At 50.9% G+C, this 17,943-nt stretch overlaps 1 protein-coding gene across 1 annotated transcript in view; it reads right to left on the minus strand.

The window, feature by feature from the left end:
- Positions 1–1,996: 1,996 nt before the first annotated feature.
- Positions 1,997–17,943, minus strand: part of HRH2 (histamine receptor H2) — a 52,264-nt gene continuing 36,317 nt past the window's right edge. The window contains exon 3 of the mRNA XM_062189633.1: positions 1,997–4,855. Coding sequence (XP_062045617.1) covers positions 4,465–4,855 — 391 coding nt within the window. The 3' untranslated portion in view covers positions 1,997–4,464. The remainder of the gene's footprint in view (positions 4,856–17,943) is intronic.

Consider the following 17,943-nt stretch of genomic DNA (forward strand, 5'->3'; position numbering starts at 1 on the left):
GGTGACTCTGTCCCTCTATCCCTCCAGTCTTTTTTTTTGTTGTTGTTGTTTTGTTTTTTGAAAATCAACTGGAGCCTGAGTGCTTCTTCCATACCACAGACCTCAGCATTTTAACCCTTACAAAGATCTCCTGTACCTGTGGAATTTGACACAGCTCCTAATGCACCTGCCATCCCCAGCCTGCTCACCCAGCCCACTCTGGCATCTAGCACTGAACTTGCTGCAGAAGTTCCCGCCAGATTCTCTGGTCTTCGGCTCCTCCCCCAAGTTAGCAATGACGGCTTTGGGTCTCTTCCCGTTCCCACTGGTGGAATCCGAAGCTGCTAGAACAGGATGCTGGAAACCGAGCTCCCAGACTCCACCAGCCCCAGCTGGTGGCCAATGAAGTGGCTAAGCATTCGGCATACCCCAGATACACTGTTGTCCCCCGCATCCATGGGGGATTGGTGCTGGGATGCCAGCAGTGACCCAAACCGTGGATGCTCAAGTCCCATAGATAAAGTGGCATAAGATTTGCATGTGCACATCCTCCTGTAAACTTAATGTATTTTTCATTTGATTTGAAAGCGAGAGAGAAAGGAAGAGAGAGAGAGAATGAGAAAAACACCTTTTGTCTACTGGTTCATTCCCCAAATGCTTGCAACAGCCAAGGCTGTGCCAGACTGAAGCTGGAGCCCAGTGCTCTGTCTGGGTCTCCCTACATGGCTGGTAGGGAGCCAAGTACTTGCCCATCGTCTGCTGCCCTCCAGGGTGTGCGTGCAAGTGCAGGAAGTTGCACTGGAAGTGGAGGAGTCAGGACCTTAAGTAGCACTCTCATATGGGATGCAGGTGTCCCAAGCAGGGACCCAGCTGCTCTGCCACTTGCTCCCTCCCTCCTGAATACTTTGAGTCAACGGTGACTTTCTTACAATCCCTAATATAATGTCAATACTATATAAATAGCTGTTACACCCTATGATTTTGGGACTAGATACAAGAAGTAAAAATATGTACATGCTCAGTATGTATTTTAAAATTTTTTTTTAGTGTTTTTGATCTTCAGTTGGTTGAATCCCCAGCTACAGAACTCCTGGGTCCAGAGGGCTGACCAGGAGAGAGCAGTTTGGTGAAGAACTGTTTAGCACCACCAGGCAGCTCAGCTTGCTACCTTCCTCTTCCCTAAACCTCTGTATTTTTCCCGAAATATACCGGACTCCATTGCGAGCAGAGCAGCTCTGCTGTGCTTTGATTTTATTTCCCATCTCTTCTCCGCTTCCTGTGAAAACCCATCAAGGGATGTCCTAATGACGTCTCCAGAGGGGCTAAAGGTCAGAATTTCTCACCCTCCCCCGCCCAGCGCAGGCCACACTGCTTATGGCCGAAGGCGAGGTTTTCAGGCAAGTTCCTTCCTTTTCAGAAACCTCTCACGGGATTCCCTCCTTGCATAAAGTCCATGCATTTTTTTTATTGTACCCCTCACACCCACTGAATCTGATTGGCAGGTTTTCCATCTTTCAGATGTCCTTTTCATCTGATGAGCACAGGATCTGTTTCTCCGACCACTCGGAAGTATTTCTGTCCACGCTCTCAGAGTGAGTCCTCCCAGGGACCTGCCATGGACCTGGCGTGGCCAGCAAGCAGCTCTCTGAGGGAATTAAGCCAAGAGCTTAAGACTCTGAGCAAACCGCACCTTCAGGTTTCCTGGCAGACAAGCTGCTTGGAGTATCTGCTGGCTCTATCCTCTCTGTTCATTCATCTGAGAAATATTGATTAAGCGCCTACTCTCCTCCCTGACCAGCACGTGCCTTGCTTCTCAGTGTGGTCTTTGAAGCTGAAATCTAGCTTACCTTGGAAGGCAATTTTCAATCTGGCCTCTATCCAAGTATCTTATTGTGACTCTTTCTAAATCAAGATACCATATGATGACATTGGGGAAGTAGTTCCTCGCCAGGAAGTTAAAAATAAAACTGTGAGGCAGTGCGTGTTTCCATAGCTTTATTGGAACACGATGGTAACGCAGAACATGGATTCGGGGTCCCACCACAGATGTTCCTCCCCCAGGCAGCAGGCACCCCGCTTCTGCAGCCTGCAGAGGCACCTGGAGGCCTCCAGAAAGGCGGGGGTGGCTCTGAGACAGACTTGTGGGAGCCCTGTGCAGGGGCAGGTGGCGTGTGGGCATGTGAGTTGGAGCTCCGACCATCTGAGCCTATAATCAGGCACACCAGGCAGGTCTTCTGTCTTCAACTCCTTGGCCGTGACTGAGAGAGCCACCTGCCCTCAGAATCCTGGAAAAACCTCAGGGGAGGGTATTCTGGAGGCTTCCAAAAGGAATTCAGTCTAGGGACTGAATGTCTCTGGGAGCTCATCAGGGCTTACTTGGAAGGTAAATTGCTTAAAGCATCAGCTTTGCCTGCTCTCTGTGCTCTTAATCGTCTCTGCTCATTCAAACAACCAATATTGAAATGCTACTATGTGCCAAACACTCCTCAAGGGCCAAATAGACAACGGCCAAGGGCAACAGGCAGGCCCCGTGGCCCCCTGTGTAGGGAGACAGATGACATTCGAGGAGTCGCACGAGTGATTGTGACATCCGTAAGCATGCCAATGACTTCCATCCAAAGTTCTGAGGTGTGTGTGTGGCAGGCAATGGAGGGCCCAAGAGGTCTTCCTCAAGGAGGTGACATTTTCGCTCAGATCTCCTGGAGTTAAGTGGTCTAAGGGGCAGCAGGAACATTTCAAGGCATAAAAACAGCATTGTACGTGGCCTGGGAGCTGGGAAGAGCAGAGTGAATGAAATAAATGAAAAGGAAAAGGCCAGTAGGGTTGGAGCGTGGAGCAGGAGGGAGCATGGCATAGGAGGAGGATGGAGGGACAGGTAGGGGCTGACCACACAGGGCCTGAGCTTCGTGTGGACCATGGTTTTCTTTCCATGTGTGTGATGTGATCAGGCTTGCATTTTGCACAATCCACATTGGCTATTGAATGGGAACTGGGCAGGGGGAACGAGAGTGGAGAAGAGGGCTTGGAAGTTCTCTCAGTGGAGACCATGATAGTTGGGTTGCGTGATAACACGGACGGTGGAGAAAATCAAGCAGACAGTGGACTCAAGAGGGTTAACCACGAGAACTGGGGCAAAGGAAGGTGCTGGAGTTGACCTTCAGCCTTTGAAATCCACACTGGGAGAGGAGCAGGTGCAGGAGCTGGGAGAGGGTGGAGAGTATAGCTACAGACATGTTAAAGGTGCAGTCCCCTATCAACCCCCAGGTGGAGGCATCAAGTAGGCAGCAGTGGCTCCTTGAGGAGTCTGGCCCACAGCTGCAAGGCTCTACGTAATTCCCTTGTGCCTCCCAACTGCGGTCAAGGCAAGGTCACAGAGGGAGGACACTGGAGTGCAGAGGAGGCCTGGGACTGAACCTGGGGGAAAGGCTGTATCTAATTGTTGGATGGAGGGATGGTGGGTTGCATCCTTTTGGCCTGGAAGTCATGGGTGGACAGGGGAGGGTCTTAGAAGCCTGGGGAAGAGAGAGTGCCTGGGAGGGGTGGCGGTCAGCGAGGAGACATGCCACTGAGGAACCCTGGGGTTTTGGAGACGCTCTCACCTCCCTGAGGGTCCCATCTTATTGGGGGTCTCTTCCACAATCCTGTAAATAGGAAAGGGGAACTTACCCCTTTAGCCAGAGGAGAGAAAAAAGCCTTTCAGAGGGACCAGGTGATGTGGCCAAGGTCACCCAGCCAGCAGAAGGCGCTGGTGGGTCAACCTCACCTAGTCACAGCCCTGGGATTTCCCCCAAACTCCACCTCTTCTTCCAGGACGCAGAGACAGACAGACAGACAGACACACTTTCCCCAGCAAGTCCATTGCATATCACTTCTCGTTGTGGACAAACGCCAGAGAGGGTCAGGCTATAGCATGATGGGATCCCTGGGCTCTGGGGGTCTAACCTTGCTGGGTGGAGGGCAGTCTGAGTCCAAGAAACATCTGGACCTGTCTCCAGGGAGTCAGTGTCCCGTCGTGTCAAAAACATGGGCTTGATGTCTGACTATTCACCCATCCTCCTACTCATTCACTCTCACTCATTCATTCAACTAATATTTTTGAATGCTTCCTGCGTGCCAGGGACATTTTCCTAGCTGAGCGGCTTTGGGGCATCCCCTTAGGTCCCTGAGCCTCCGTTTCCACCTCTGTAATGTTGGGATGGTGATCTTTATTCTGAGTACTTGTGGTTCTAAGGATTACGGGACCTCACACAGGTGGAGGACCTGGTGCATAGTAGGTGCTTGTTACAGGCTAATTCCCTGCCTGCCCCCCTTTTTTTTGTCTTCCCCATTGGTTCATTCTGTAGCTCCCATGAGGGAGTGCGAGGACAGTCCTGGCTGGCAGCACCTTCCCCACTGCCCAGAGGACACACATGCTCCTGCATGCACACAGCCGTGCACAGGTGCGCACACGCCCACCGCGCCTCCTGCTCTCTCTGTTCAGGACTCCTAGGGCCAGCACCGACGTTGAGTTTTGAACCCATCGGATTCAGCATGCTCAGGCCCAGAGGCATCCTGAGCATGAGTCTGGGAGGCCGGGCGTGGGACTTGGTGTTCTGCCAGAGGAGCAAGCACCCCAGCACTCTGCTGTGTGTTCTGGGAGCCCCCCGACTCGGGCTCGGGTGCATCCTGGGAGCTGGGTCCTGAGAGGTTCCAGGAGTTCGACCTTGGCGACCAGGAGCAGCATCTGAGTGTCCTCAGCAGCCCCTCAGACAGTGGCTCTCTGGACTGCTCCTCGAGGGGGCCTCCCGCGTGTCTCTGAGGGAACCTCAGCCCCCACAGGCTCTTGCAGCAGCTCAGGAGGTCGCTGGAGCGCACCGGGTGGGGCAGCGCCGGCTTCCTGAGGAGATACAAGCACAGGTCAGGGCTTTGGCGGCCATGGGCAAGACTCCCGCGGCTTTTCCTAAGCCCGGTCCTCAGGAGGGTAGGGTGGGGTGGGCCGGGGGACCTCCCTTTTACAACCCAGAGCAGCCCGGGTGCACCAGGGACTTCTTTCCTTTAACGCGAAAGGAGGATCATTCCAGAAACTTGCTTTCAAACCCCAACTCTCTGTGCCCTGGGTCAAGTATATTAGCCTCTGAATCTCACATGGGGGTAAGTACAGCCACTGTTGTTAGCTCTACCTAGACATGTGCCACGCCCAGGGTCTTCAGAAATGGAGACTGCCTATTATGAGTGCATGGATTTAGAAATTGTTCTGCACCCAAATAGCTTATCTTTCAAGTCCATAAATGATTTTGAAGTCCCTTCCTATAGCACACACAGGCTGGCTCATAGTAGGAGCCTAGTTCATGTTTGCCATTTCTAAATCTTAACAGAGATCACTCCTGCGTGCCCTTGGCATGCTTTGCACGAGTCAGGGAGGTTGGGAGAAGCTAATAGAGTTATTCTGCCTTGCGTGGAAATCGGTAGCGAGCAGCCTGGCATCAGGAGATCAAGTTCACTGCACCCTCTCCCCCGCACAGAGAGAGGGAGGGAGGCGCATGGGGCTTCCTCTAGAGTGCATCACACGGTGCCTGTGGATTTGCAGCCTTGATTTTGTCAGGCTCCGTGAGCAAGGACACGGCCAGCCTCCAAGTTTCCTTCCCCCGCGTCGACGCATTCCAGCTCCAGCTGTCCCAGGAGTTGGGCAGCCTTCCCCCCTCCTCCCCCTCCGACACTGCACCTTCACCTGGACATCAAGGTCACACGTCTGGCACTTCGGCAGTGTCTCCTTCTGTGTTAGCAGTGTACATATTTGACCAAGCACACAGGTGTCTGCCCTTGGGTTAACATTCCAGAAGGAGCCATTGGCTCTGAGAAAGCAACTCCCACCGCAATGAATGAAATTATGGAGGAAGAGCTCACCCTAGCCTAGGAAGTAACCACGTTTCTTCTTTGAAAAAAATCACACTGAGGAGTCTTCTGGAGATACATGCTCATCAGAGAATAGCAGAAAATAGAGATTAACGAAAAGAAGAAAATAAATTCCCCTAATGGCCACACCTTTTGCTTACATATCAATTTGGTTATTAAATACGCTTACATGAAATACGTCCATCTTCCAAAGAGACTCTACATAATACACATATACACTGTTTAAAGAATATGAAGATGAAATCTAGTGTCCAAAATAGTTCTGTAGCCCTAAATGATTAAATGATATGCTATGTTGTTCGTCTTGTATTTTATTTTTATATAAATTGAACAGGTTTTAGAAGTTTTTCTGCAGCTCACTTTTTGTCATTCTTTAACATATTTTTGAGATTAAAACTGGGTTGGGTGAGGGGTGAACCTCTGATTAAATTTGCACTGCTGTAGAGTATTCCAATGTCTGAGCATCTTCCGATTTATTTAGCTCTCTACCTGCTGATGGCCATCTGGCTGTTTCCAGATTTTTATCCTTACACAAGAAGTGCTGCTCAGAGCATCCCTGGACCTGCCCTGGTGCACCCTGGAGTTGAGATGCTAAGTGATGAGTGTTGGTGGTTTCAGCCGTGGTTGGTGCGGCCACACTGCTTTCCAAAGTGCCTGACCCACTCCATTCCCGGCGGCAGAGCAGAAGGTGTCACCTCTGCACCTCCTCACCGGGATCTGGGCTTGTCGGACCTCTGAAGATGCTGTCGGTCTGCTGGCTGTGAAATAGAATCTTCCGGTCTTTATGTTTCCCTGATTACGTATGAGACTGCACCCCTTTTTATTTTTACTGACTATATACATTTGTTTCTCTTCTGTGAAACGCCTGTTCAAGTCTTCTACACATTTCTTTCTCTCTCCTTCCTTCCCTCCCTCTCTCTGTTCTTTCCTCCCTCCTTCCCTCCAATGTTTTTTTTTTCTTTTTCTTTTCTTTTTAATTTATTTGAGAGGCACAGAGACAGAGAGAGAGAGAGACAAGGGAGAGAGAAACAGACAGACAGACAGACTCTCATCTGCTGGTTCACTCCCCAGATGCCCACAGTGTCTGGGGCTGGGTTAGGCTGAAGACAGGGGATAGAACATGATCCAAGTGTCCCAGGTGGGTGGCAGGGACCCAGCTCCTTGAGTCGCCACCTCCTGCTTCCCAGGTTCTGTACTGGCAGGAAACTGAAGTCAGGAATGGCGCCAGCACTTGCAGCCAGGCACGCCCATATAAAAGCAGGTGTCTTGACTGCTTCCCCTAATGCCTGCCTCTCTTTTCCTGTCTCTTCTGACCTTCCCCTTCTTCCCTCTCCCCATTTATCATTGGTGCACAGAGGTTTTTATGTCTGTCTAAATACCAGCTTGTTGATTTGTGTTGAAAATCTCCTCCCAAGGTGGGGTTTGCTTTATTCACCCTCTTCATGGTGTCTTTTGCAAAACAGCATTTCTTAATTTTAACATTCCTTTTTATCTCCTTTTTCTTCATGGTTTGGTTTATTGGTCCTTACTCAAGCAACCCTTTCCTATTCCAATGTCATAGAAGAGCACTGTATTTTCTTCTAAAAGCTAAAATTTTGTTTTTTATATTTCACCCATTAGTGGAGTTGGCTTTTGTGTTCCATGTAAGATCCAATGTCACTTTGCTCCTCTCTCTGTCCCCAATTTCAGTATCTAAGGACTGATTTTCCTCACTGAGCTACGTGCTAAGTGATGCTATATTCCTTTACACTGGCCTGCTTGTCTGCCCTTGCAGCACTAACACAAGGACTTAATTGCTCTTATTTTTTCTCCTGTATAAATTTCTTGGTTATTTCTGAGCCCGTTCTTAACCATATAAATTTGAGAATCAGCTTGTCAATTTCCATGAAGACATGGTTTTGAATGTTAATGGGGGAGACTCCCAAAGGTACAGATTAATTTGGCAAGGATAAACCTCTTTACAACATTGAATCTTTTCATCCAGAATCTACAAGTTATTTGAATTAATGAGGGCACAACAAGGTGACTGGAACAGATAAACACACAAGACTCAGTTTTACTGCTGGAGTCCTTCTGTCTGTGTGCCAGCAACACACAGTAAGATAATGTACTCAATGAAGCGACACCACTGGGCAATATCAAAACTCACAGGGCCCCCCCACGTACTAATCTAACAAAATATTTTTATGAAGAAAAATACACAGTGATAGAAGGATCTCTGCTTAGGTATTCTACATCTATTTTTCTAATTGTTTTTATAAATGGCACTTTAAAAAGTTGACCATTAGGCCGGTGCTGTGGCTCAACAGGCTAATCCTCTGCCTAGCGGCGCTGGCACACCAGGTTCTAGTCCCGGTCGGGGCGCCGGATTCTGTCCCGGTTGCCCCTCTTCCAGGCCAGCTCTCTGCTATGGCCAGGGAGTGCAGTGGAGGATGGCCCAAGTGCTTGGGCCCTGCACCCGCATGGGAGACCAGGAGAAGCACCTGGCTCCTGCCTTCGGATCAGCGTGGTACACTGGCTGCGGCGGCCATTGGAGGGTGAACCATGGGCAAAAGGAAGACCTTTCTCTCTGTTTCTCTCTCTCACTGTTCACTCTGCCTGTCAAAAACAAACAAACAAAAACAAAAATACAGCTAATTTGGTACAGAGGAAAGTCTTACTTGGCTCATAATTTTGGAAGTCCAAGTCCATTTGGGTGGATTGGGTGACTCCATTGGTTTGGCCATTGACGACAGTGGCAGATGACAATGGCAGTGTGCGCAATGCAAGGACCCTGTGGCAAGCCCTCATTTAGAACTACCTTCCAAGGGCAAGCCCCCGGTAACCTAAGGGCCCTCCACGAGGCACTTCTTCTCCTACTCCTTCTTCTTTTTAAGATGCATTTATTTATTTGAAAGGCAGAGTTACAGAAAGGCAGAGGCAGAGAGGGGGAGAGAGAGAGAGGTCTTCCATCTACTGGTTCACTCCCCAAATGGTGGCAATGGCCAGAGCTGTGCAGATCCGAAGCCAGCAGCCAGGAGCTTCTCCCGGGTCTCCCACATGGGTGTAGGGACCCAAGGACTTGGGCCATCTTCTACTGCTTTCCCAGGCTGTAGCAGAGAGCTGAATTGTAAGTGGAGCAGCTGGGACTCAAACCAGCGCCCATATGGGATGCCAGCACTGCAGGCAGTCGCTTTACCCACCACGCCACAGCGCTGGCCCCAAGGTTCACATTCTTTCTAAGCATGATGAGTGGATTAAGTTTCTACCCTCTTAATACCACTAACTGATGATTGTGGGGCTTAGCTGCCTGCATGTGTTGGGTAGCCAAATCATATTCAAACTATAGCAACGATGTACGTTGATTTTATGTCTGCCAACGCTGCACTGCTCTCTTATTCATCTGTTAGTAGGTACTTTTTGATTTCTACATAGATGATAGTTATCAGCCATGAATAACACGAGTTTTGTTCTTTTCTCATTCTTATTTTTTTTAATTACCTTTTTTCTTGACTTACTGCATTGATCTCCAGGAAAACCCTGAATCAGGAGTGTGTTCGCCAGCCTCGTGCCTCTCCTAGCAGAAAAGCTTCATTACATTTTTCCAGGGCCAGGAGGTTCTCTCCTGCTCTCACTGTGCTCTGCAATCTCGCTTGCTTTGTGTTTCAGATTGTGAATCGATGTTAAGGCTGTCCAATGTTTTTCTGCTCCGATTATATGCTTTTTCTTCTTTAATTTACTATAATCAGTTTTATTAATGTAATTCACTTCATGCCAGAATTTGCCGAAGAACAGACTTTTGGATTTGTTGCTTTTCTGTTTACTAAACCTTTGTCTTTTGGTCCGTTCATTTCTGTCTTTGTTTCCGCTGTTTCCTTTTTAAGAACTCCTGTTGGATTGACTTTGTTTTTTTTTTTTTTTTTCTAAAAGAGTTATTTATTTATTTGAAAGTTGGAGTTACAGAAAGAAAGGGAGAGACAGAGAGAGAAAGATCTTCCATCCACTGGTTCACTCCCCAGATGGCTGCAACAGCTGGAGTTGAGTCAGGCCGAAACTAGCAGCCAGGAGCTTCTTTGGGTCTCCTACGTGGGTAGCAGGTGCCCAAGCATTTGGGTCAACGTCTGCTGCTTTTCCCGGGCCATTAGCAGGGAGCGAGATCTGAAGTAGAGCAGCTGGAACATGAACCTGTGCCCATTTGGACGCTGGCACCAAAGGTGGCAGATTTACCCACTTTGCCATAGTGCTGGCCCCTTTGTTGTTCTTTTTAAGTTCTAAACTAGATGTTTAGATCATTAAATTTCAAATTCGTATTGTAAAATAAAAGCATGTAAGGCTAAATATGTTGAATACAGTTTTAACAGCATAAGTTGTGGTGTACAATATTTTCATTGTCATTTACTTTAAAATATTTTCTAATATCCATCACTACTTTATCCCATGATCTATTAAAAATGTGTTTGCACATAAGTGAGGGTTTTTTCATTGTAGTTATTTAATTTTGTTATGGTAAGATAATTCTTTTAAATATATTGATTCTGGCTTCCTTGTTTCTCAGTCAGCTTTTTTAATACTCCAGGGATGTTTAAATGGAATATGTGTTGGCAGTTGCATTGTTAGAAGTACTGCTTCATTTGTTCATTAAGTTAAGCTTTTTATTTGTGTTTTCTAATTATTATAGGCCCTTATTGATTTTTAAATATTCTTGATCTTCAAATGTTGATAACTGATATTATGTTTTCTGTTAGAGTGATTGTTGGCTAGCTTCTCTTTTTGGTTCTGTCAATTTCACATATTTTTAAAGCTAGGCTATGTAGCACACACAAGTTTAGAATAATTATGTTCCTGGTGAATTGACCTTTTTTTCCAAATAGGGTGGCCATCTTTACTATTTTTAATAATAAGTTTTACATGAAGTTTACTTTGTCTGACATTAATATAGCTATTCAGATTTCTTTTGATTAATATTTGACTAGTATGAGTGTGTTTCAAAAAGTTTGTGAAACATTGGACTAAAATTTATTTTGGTGAAAAAAACTTTTGAAATCCATGAATTAAGGTGCCCTCAAAAAGTTCATGGAAATTTGGATTAAAAAAACCAAAAAACAAAACAAAAAAAAAAAAACTGGAAGAATTTCAAATTTTCCCCACCAAAATAAACCTATCTTCTAACTATTTTCTATGAATTTTTTGAAGTAATGTTATGTATGACTTTTTCCCATATACTTTCAACAATCTTACAATCTTATTTCCTTATATTTTAGGCCTTTCTTTGGTTCAAAAATACTTACTTGGGTTTTAAAAATCAAATCTGACCATCTTCATTTTTGTAATTGACTGGTTTATCGCGCAGCATTCATTGTAATTTCTCCCATCTGTTTTTGTGTTTATGCTCATCTCAGATTTCCTCAATTTCCTCCGTTTTTTTTTTCATACCTTGTTTTAAATTAAATACTCCATTTGCTCTTTTCTCCCTGCCATTTGGAATTTCTATCATATTTTTGAAAAAGTGATTATTGGAGGCGTTTTCACAGGCACATTTGATTTTTTTTTTTTTTTTTTTTTTTGACAGGCAGAGTGGACAGTGAGAGAGAGACAGAGAGAAAGGTCTTCCTTTTTGCCGTTGGTTCACCCTCCAATGGCTGCGGCGGTAGGCGCACTGCGGCCGGTGCACCGCGCTGATCCGATGGCAGGAGCCAGGTGCTTCTCCTGGTCTCCCATGGGGTGCAGGGCCCAAGCACTTGGGCCATCCTCCACTGCACTCCTTGGCCACAGCAGAGAGCTGGCTTGGAAGAGGGACAACCGGGACTAGAACCTGGTGTGCCGGCGCCACAGGCGGAGGATTAGCCTAGTGAGTCGCGGCGCCGGCCTAGGCACATTTGATCTTAAACAGTCTCCTGGAATGGAGCCCTTTCCTTCTTTACTTAGTGGCCCTTCCATGCCACATATCAGCTGGGATGAGACACCGAGCTGGGATTCTTGCATGGTGTAGACTGGATTAGATACATGCAGAGATACTTAATAGGTTTAGCATCATGGCCCAGTGGCCCATCTTTGCCCTGAGTGGTACTGCTTGAAGGTAGGGGATGCCAAGTGGGGTTCCAGGGGGGGAAACATAACACGGTGCCTGACAGAATCGGTGCTTGTGATAAACACTTGTCATTGTCACCTGTCCATCATCAAGCCCCCTTCTCTTGAGAACAGCATCTTGGTTTTTCTTTAGGGTACAACCTTCTTCACTTTCTGTCCATGTGAAGGAGCCTCTGGCTCCAGGTTTGGGTCCGTGACAGTTGGTTCAGCGATAAACACACAACTCACTACAGCCAATGACTGTGAAGCTTCAAACTATTTGTTGGAGTGGTGGGAAACTTCTCTGTTGGCCCCGCAAAAACGGTGAGACAGGGGCTTGGATCTGCTGGTGGCTCCCTGGGGAGAATCTGACTGGGAATGAAATCAACATGGGCAGAAGTAGAGTTGGAAGCTGGAGAAAGACCAATTCCTAATGATATTTGACCATTTGGATCCAGCCATGCTTCAAGCTAGTCTTGGGCTCCCCAGTTCTGAGTCAATCGCCTATTCCCACCAGCTCCCTCTCTTTTAACGGGGTTTCTTCCACTTGCAGCTAAAAGTGTCCAGATGAAGAATATTCCTAAACACATGTTACTTGGATCTGAATCTTATATTGAGCCTCGTGGGCAGCGAACCTGGAGAGCCTGCGGGGACCTTGAGCCCTATCTGAGCAGCAAGGGCAGTTGGGAGGAGGTGGGAGGTTTGGAAGCAGGAGTCCTGCCCTTGGTGTCGGCCCCTCACTCCTCTGCCGTCTCCATCCTTACACACCCTCCTCATGTGGAAAATGGGGGTAAATCCTGAAGAAAGGGCCATTGGAGCCAGGAGATGAGATGGGAGGGGGTTAATTTTTAAATTCCAAGGGATCCACTTCCTCTTCCTGCTTTGGATCCCGCCAGGGCTAAGAGCTGAAGGTCCAGGGCAAGACCTGCTTAGCCTGTGCTCAGCCTCGCTCAGGCTCCCGCGCACTCTGGGAACAGGGTCAGGGGAGGGCCTGGCTTCCTCGGCGGAACCGGAAAAGGCGGGGCTTAGACAGGAAGGGGTGGCGCTGGCCCTCAGCCGGCCTCACCCTGCGGGCGGTGGTCCTCGTCGCCTCGCGGCTTTTCAGTGATCAGAGACGGTCCTCCTCCCCGAGCCACATCTAATTTTTGGATGTTTACTTAGCACCTATTAAATGAGATGGAAGTGTCGGGCCACCAGGTTACCACAAAGCCAGCACGAGGGCTCTCGTTGGAGCCTGTGTACGACAAACCAATGTTACCGAATTCGCCCAATGACCAAACTGCAGCTCGTGAACGCAGTGTCCCCCCACCCCCCAGGGCACTCTCGTGACTTCCTGGGAGTAAACAGAGGGTGCATCAGCACCCAGGGTCTGCAGGGCAGGGGAGGCGGGCTCAGGGCGAGGGGTGATGGCTGCCACCCAATCCGCACGGCGGAGCCTGCTTCCTGCCCCACAGTAGTCGGCATCGAAAGTGAAGGGGATTAGCGACTTCCTGCGAGAGTTTTGCAAATGCCCTGGGTTCATTTTTGTGCCAAACGCGGTGAACGTTCTCCAAGAAAGGCAGCCCCAGAACGCCACGTGTGTGCGGATGTGAGCCTGCACGTGAGCCCGTGCGAGTGGGGAGGTGTGTGTGCACGAGCGTGGGCACACACAGGCAGCTCTGCAGGGATACAAGAGGACGTGTGGGATTGCCCGGGTGGGAGCCCGCAGCGTGGTGTGACCCAGAAGCCATTTCTGGCTCTAGGCAGCAGGGAAGCTCCATGGGGCACGTGGCATCTGAGTGGGCAATTTCACAGGGGAGTTTGGGGAAGCGGGGACAGCTGTTCGGGCACCAGGCTCACCGCGAGTGCTGTGGGGTGGGGGTGGGGGGATGGTTTAGCTCATCGAGGGAAGGAGGGACACGGAGGCAGAAAGGGAGTCTGTAGCCGGATAGGATGGCCCGGCTTGAGGAGTTTGTGTGTGAGCGGGCAGGCCTGGAGCAGAGGCGTGTCAGGACCCACCGTGCGTGGTCTCCGCCCATGGCAGGAACGGGGAAGGAAGCGTTCGCCCACCTCTGGGAGAGTCAGGGCTGTAGGCAGGTGCATCTGGGCGGATTTCGCTGACATCCTTTTTAATCTCAAACTCCAGGAGACATGTGTGATGGGGCACTTGGTGAGCTTATGCTGTGTGGCCTCCTGTAGCCATGGGCTTTTTATCACTGCAACGGAATACCCAGGACAGTCTACTCAGGAGGGACAGAAGTGTATTCTGGCTCTGGCTTGGGAGGTTCACAGTCCAAGATTGGGCAGCCCCACCCCCCCACCCCCACCGGAGTTCAACCGTGGCAAGGCCAGAGGCTGACAGTTGCGGAGCACAGGCAGAGGAGGGGTCACACGCGGAGCCAGGAAGCAGAGAGAGAGAGGGCGAGAGGACCCTCTGGGGGAAGAGAGAGAGAGAGAGAAAGAGGGCCCTCCGGAGAGAGAGCGGCCCCCCGCAGGCTCTTACACACCCAGTCCTCTCGGGAGAGCCACCTTCCGAGGGCACGCCCCTGATCACCTAGAGACCTTCTTCCAGGCCCCACCTTTGGATGAAATTTCCACGCTCTTGCTACCACCCATTTTATGATGTTAGGACTTTACCTAACTCAGAACCTCGCACCCTCCATGGGGTTCAGTGTCCTGACCAAGGACACTCGGCTGGAGGGTGAGGGAACAGGCCCTGTGCCTCGTCTGCTAGGGCTAGAGCCTGTCCTCAGAGCCACAGGTGCAACCACAGGGGAGCCACCCATCCTCATCTATTGAGCTCCTACTGCATGCAGGACTGCCTCGGCGTTTTGTATCAACTCAGTGAATTCTCATGCCAACCCCATGGAGTAGGTACCGTTCTTCCCCCTCTCTGTGCCGCAGAGAGGTTAGGGAAACTTGCCCAAGGTCACAACAGCCAGTAAGCTGGTGCGAGGTGTGTCCCAGCACGCTGGGGCATGATGCTTGAGAGGTGAGGCATGAGAGGCACTACTTCCTGCCTCCCTCCCCACCCAGGCTCCACACCTCCTTCTGCTGCTGGACCTGGAGTCCAGAGAGCCCAGGTCGGCCTGGCTGCAGAGCCCTGGGGTTATAGGACAACTGAGGCTGGGAGAGGCCTGCCACTTGCCCGCAGTCATCTAGCAGGGAGCACTAGAGCTGAGGCTCAACCCAGGCCCGCCAGGCGCCACATCCCTGAGCTTAGCTGCCTGCACCGCCAATGCTGGTCTCCTGGGTGGGGCCTTTGTGGACCCTCTCTGGATGCAACAGGGTTTCCCTCTCACATGGCTTTCCCTCAGTCCCTTCAGAGCCACCCCACTCCCATCTTCAAATGCCTGTGGCCCCTCCTCCCTGAGGCCCCTGCTGGTGACGTGGCTTCCCAGAAGCAAGGCCTTTGATACAAATCGCAGGTCAGCCAGCTCCCAGGCTGGGTGTGACTGTCCCAGGCTCAGCTGTTACCAGCTGGTTACCATTTCCAGGTGACTCAATGGTGCCTGTGCGGTGGGCGGGGCAAGGCAGGGTGGTGCTTTACATGCGAGGGTTCGATGTAGCCCCTCACCCTTGCCTGTCAACATCAGCACTGCTCGCTACCTCTCGGGCAGCAACCACAGATGAGGCAGAGACAGAGATGAAGGCGAGAGACAGGCACAGTTTGTCTGGATTTCAAGAGCCCAGGAGAGGGGCTGGCACTGTGGCACAGCAGGTTAAGCTGCTTCTTGCGATGCCAGCATCCCATATGGGCGCCGGTTCGAATCCCGGCTGCTCCACTTCCTATCCAGCTGCTTGCTAATGTGCCTGAGAAAACAGTGGAAGATGGCCCAAGTCCTTGGGCCCCTGGCACCCTTGTGGGAGACCTGGATAGAGTTCCTGTCTCCTGGGTTTGGCCTGGCCCTGCTGTGGTCATTGTGGCCATTTGGGGAGTGAACCAGCTGATGGAAGTGCACTCTCTCTCTCTCTCTGTAACTCTGCCTTCCAAATAAATAAACCTTAAAAAGGAAATACCCAAGAGAGCAGTTCCTAATTCCCTACCATCCAGGGAGGAGGCGGCACCATGGGGGATGGGCAGGAGGCTGGGCTTGGGTGGGCTCTGCCTGTGTCCCTGCCTTTGGGATGGAAACCCTGCTTGGAGATAAGGGTGGGGGTCGGCAGAGGAGGAGTGGAGTGGTCTGCAGAGGCTTCCCTCCTGGAAGCCCAGCACAGGGCTGCATCCAGGGTAGGGGCACGTGCAGGGGAGCAGAGGTGGTGGGTGGGGGTCTCAGGTTGCCCAGGACAGGTGCACCTCGGATGGCGTGGGCCTGACGCCACACCACTGCCCTATAGGAGCCACACAAGGTGCTGGGTTTCCCGGTGCCTATAAAAGTTGTGTCTGCACGCAAGTCTCCTAACTGTACAACAGCATCGTGCCTTAATTTAAAAATCCTTCTTTGCTACAAGTTTTCACTCACATCACCTGATTCCTTGGAAAAATATCACCCGCAGACTTGCTCTGTGCTGAGTCGCTACACACCTTCCCTTTGGAAAAACGCAACATTTGCAAGGAACATTGATGTGCAAGGAAAGGAGGTATGGCTGCACGCCTTTTCTCTCTCCCTCGGGGGGTGCAAGGGAGCCCCCAAATCTCCCTGAACCTACAGTGAGCTGAACCTGGAGTCCTGGGGCACGGGGACCTGTGGCAAAGGCTGTGGCTGGTTCCCGACTCTCCTGGGGGGAGCCCAGGAGTAGGCTGAAGCATTCCACTGGGGGCCTGGACAGAGACCCGCCTGCACGACAGGCCGGGAGTGGCCGAGCCAGCTTCCTGGAGGGACATTGTGCCCACTACCTGGGTCATTCACATTTTCCGACCACCCGTGAGCTCCTGAGCAGAAGGAAACCAAGCACCTCCACCAGGTGTGGTCTTGCTCGGGCCACAGCGGTCATGTAGTGGGTCCTTCTCTGGCCAGCAAGGGGAGGTCCCTCCCGCTCAACCCCACTTTCCAGAGCTTCAGAGACAGGAAGGCGCTTGCCTCAGAGGGCGGCCTTGGGGCCAGCCACTCTCCCTGGGTGATGATAACACACGTGGCCCATCCTCCAGCGAGGAGCGGCCGAGTCCCACGCATGCGCGGGCTGTGACGCCTGGTCTGCACGGCTCTCCCTGCACCCTGAAGCTGTCTGCACGGATCAGATACAGGAGGGGCAGACACACCGTGGCTTTGCAGCACTGTCGGCCAGTTTGGGGCAGTTGGGCCAGCCCATGTCCTGTCTCCAGGCAGGAAGGGAGCGGGACAGCCTTGGGGACTGTGAGTACCCTGCAATACACAGCTGGTGTCAGGCCCCCCCATGCTTGCCCCTGACCCAGCCACAGCTCACTGCTGGAGTCTGATGCACGCCAGCGTCGCCCCGAAGCACACAACCCAGAGACAGACTCCATGTGTTTCTCCAGCTGCCAGCATCCTTAGCTGTCCTGTCTTTTACAGATGAGGACCTTGGGACTCAGAGAGGGATGTGACCTTCTCAAGGTCACACAGCCTGTCTGCGGTGGAGGTGTGAAACACCCAGGCTCCCTGCCACCCACCCCCACCCCAGGCGGGGCTTCTCTGCAGATCCTCGCCAGGCCCCCGGCTCTTGCACCTGAACTCAGGTCGTGACAAGGACTCACTTTCCTGCACTGCCTCCATGCTCTGTGTGACTCATTTGCTTGAGATTCTTGACACGACCCAGCAGGAGGTGGGGTTTGGGGAGGGGGGCTTGGCGTGATTTCTTTGCCTTGTCAGTCATTTAGGCACAGTTAGTGTCACAAAGCCTCAGGCAGTGACAGGCTGACTCTTCGTGGAAAAAGCTTGAGGATCCTTGCCTTAAGCCACAGTATCTCTTGCAGGGCAGGAAGCCACACAGCCCCTGTATGGTTGCACGTGTTGTTCACTGCACAAAGGTATCAGGTGAAAAGGGGTGAGGAGGGGCTGAGACCCAACCCTACCTCTGCTCCCCAAGTTGTGTGCCTAGAGGTTGGGTCCCCTGAAGGAAGGGCCTTTTCTTTGTGTGTTCACCTCTTTT

The sequence above is a fragment of the Lepus europaeus genome, chromosome 4, assembly GCF_033115175.1.
Source record: "Lepus europaeus isolate LE1 chromosome 4, mLepTim1.pri, whole genome shotgun sequence".
Classification (NCBI taxonomy): Eukaryota; Metazoa; Chordata; class Mammalia; order Lagomorpha; family Leporidae; genus Lepus; species Lepus europaeus.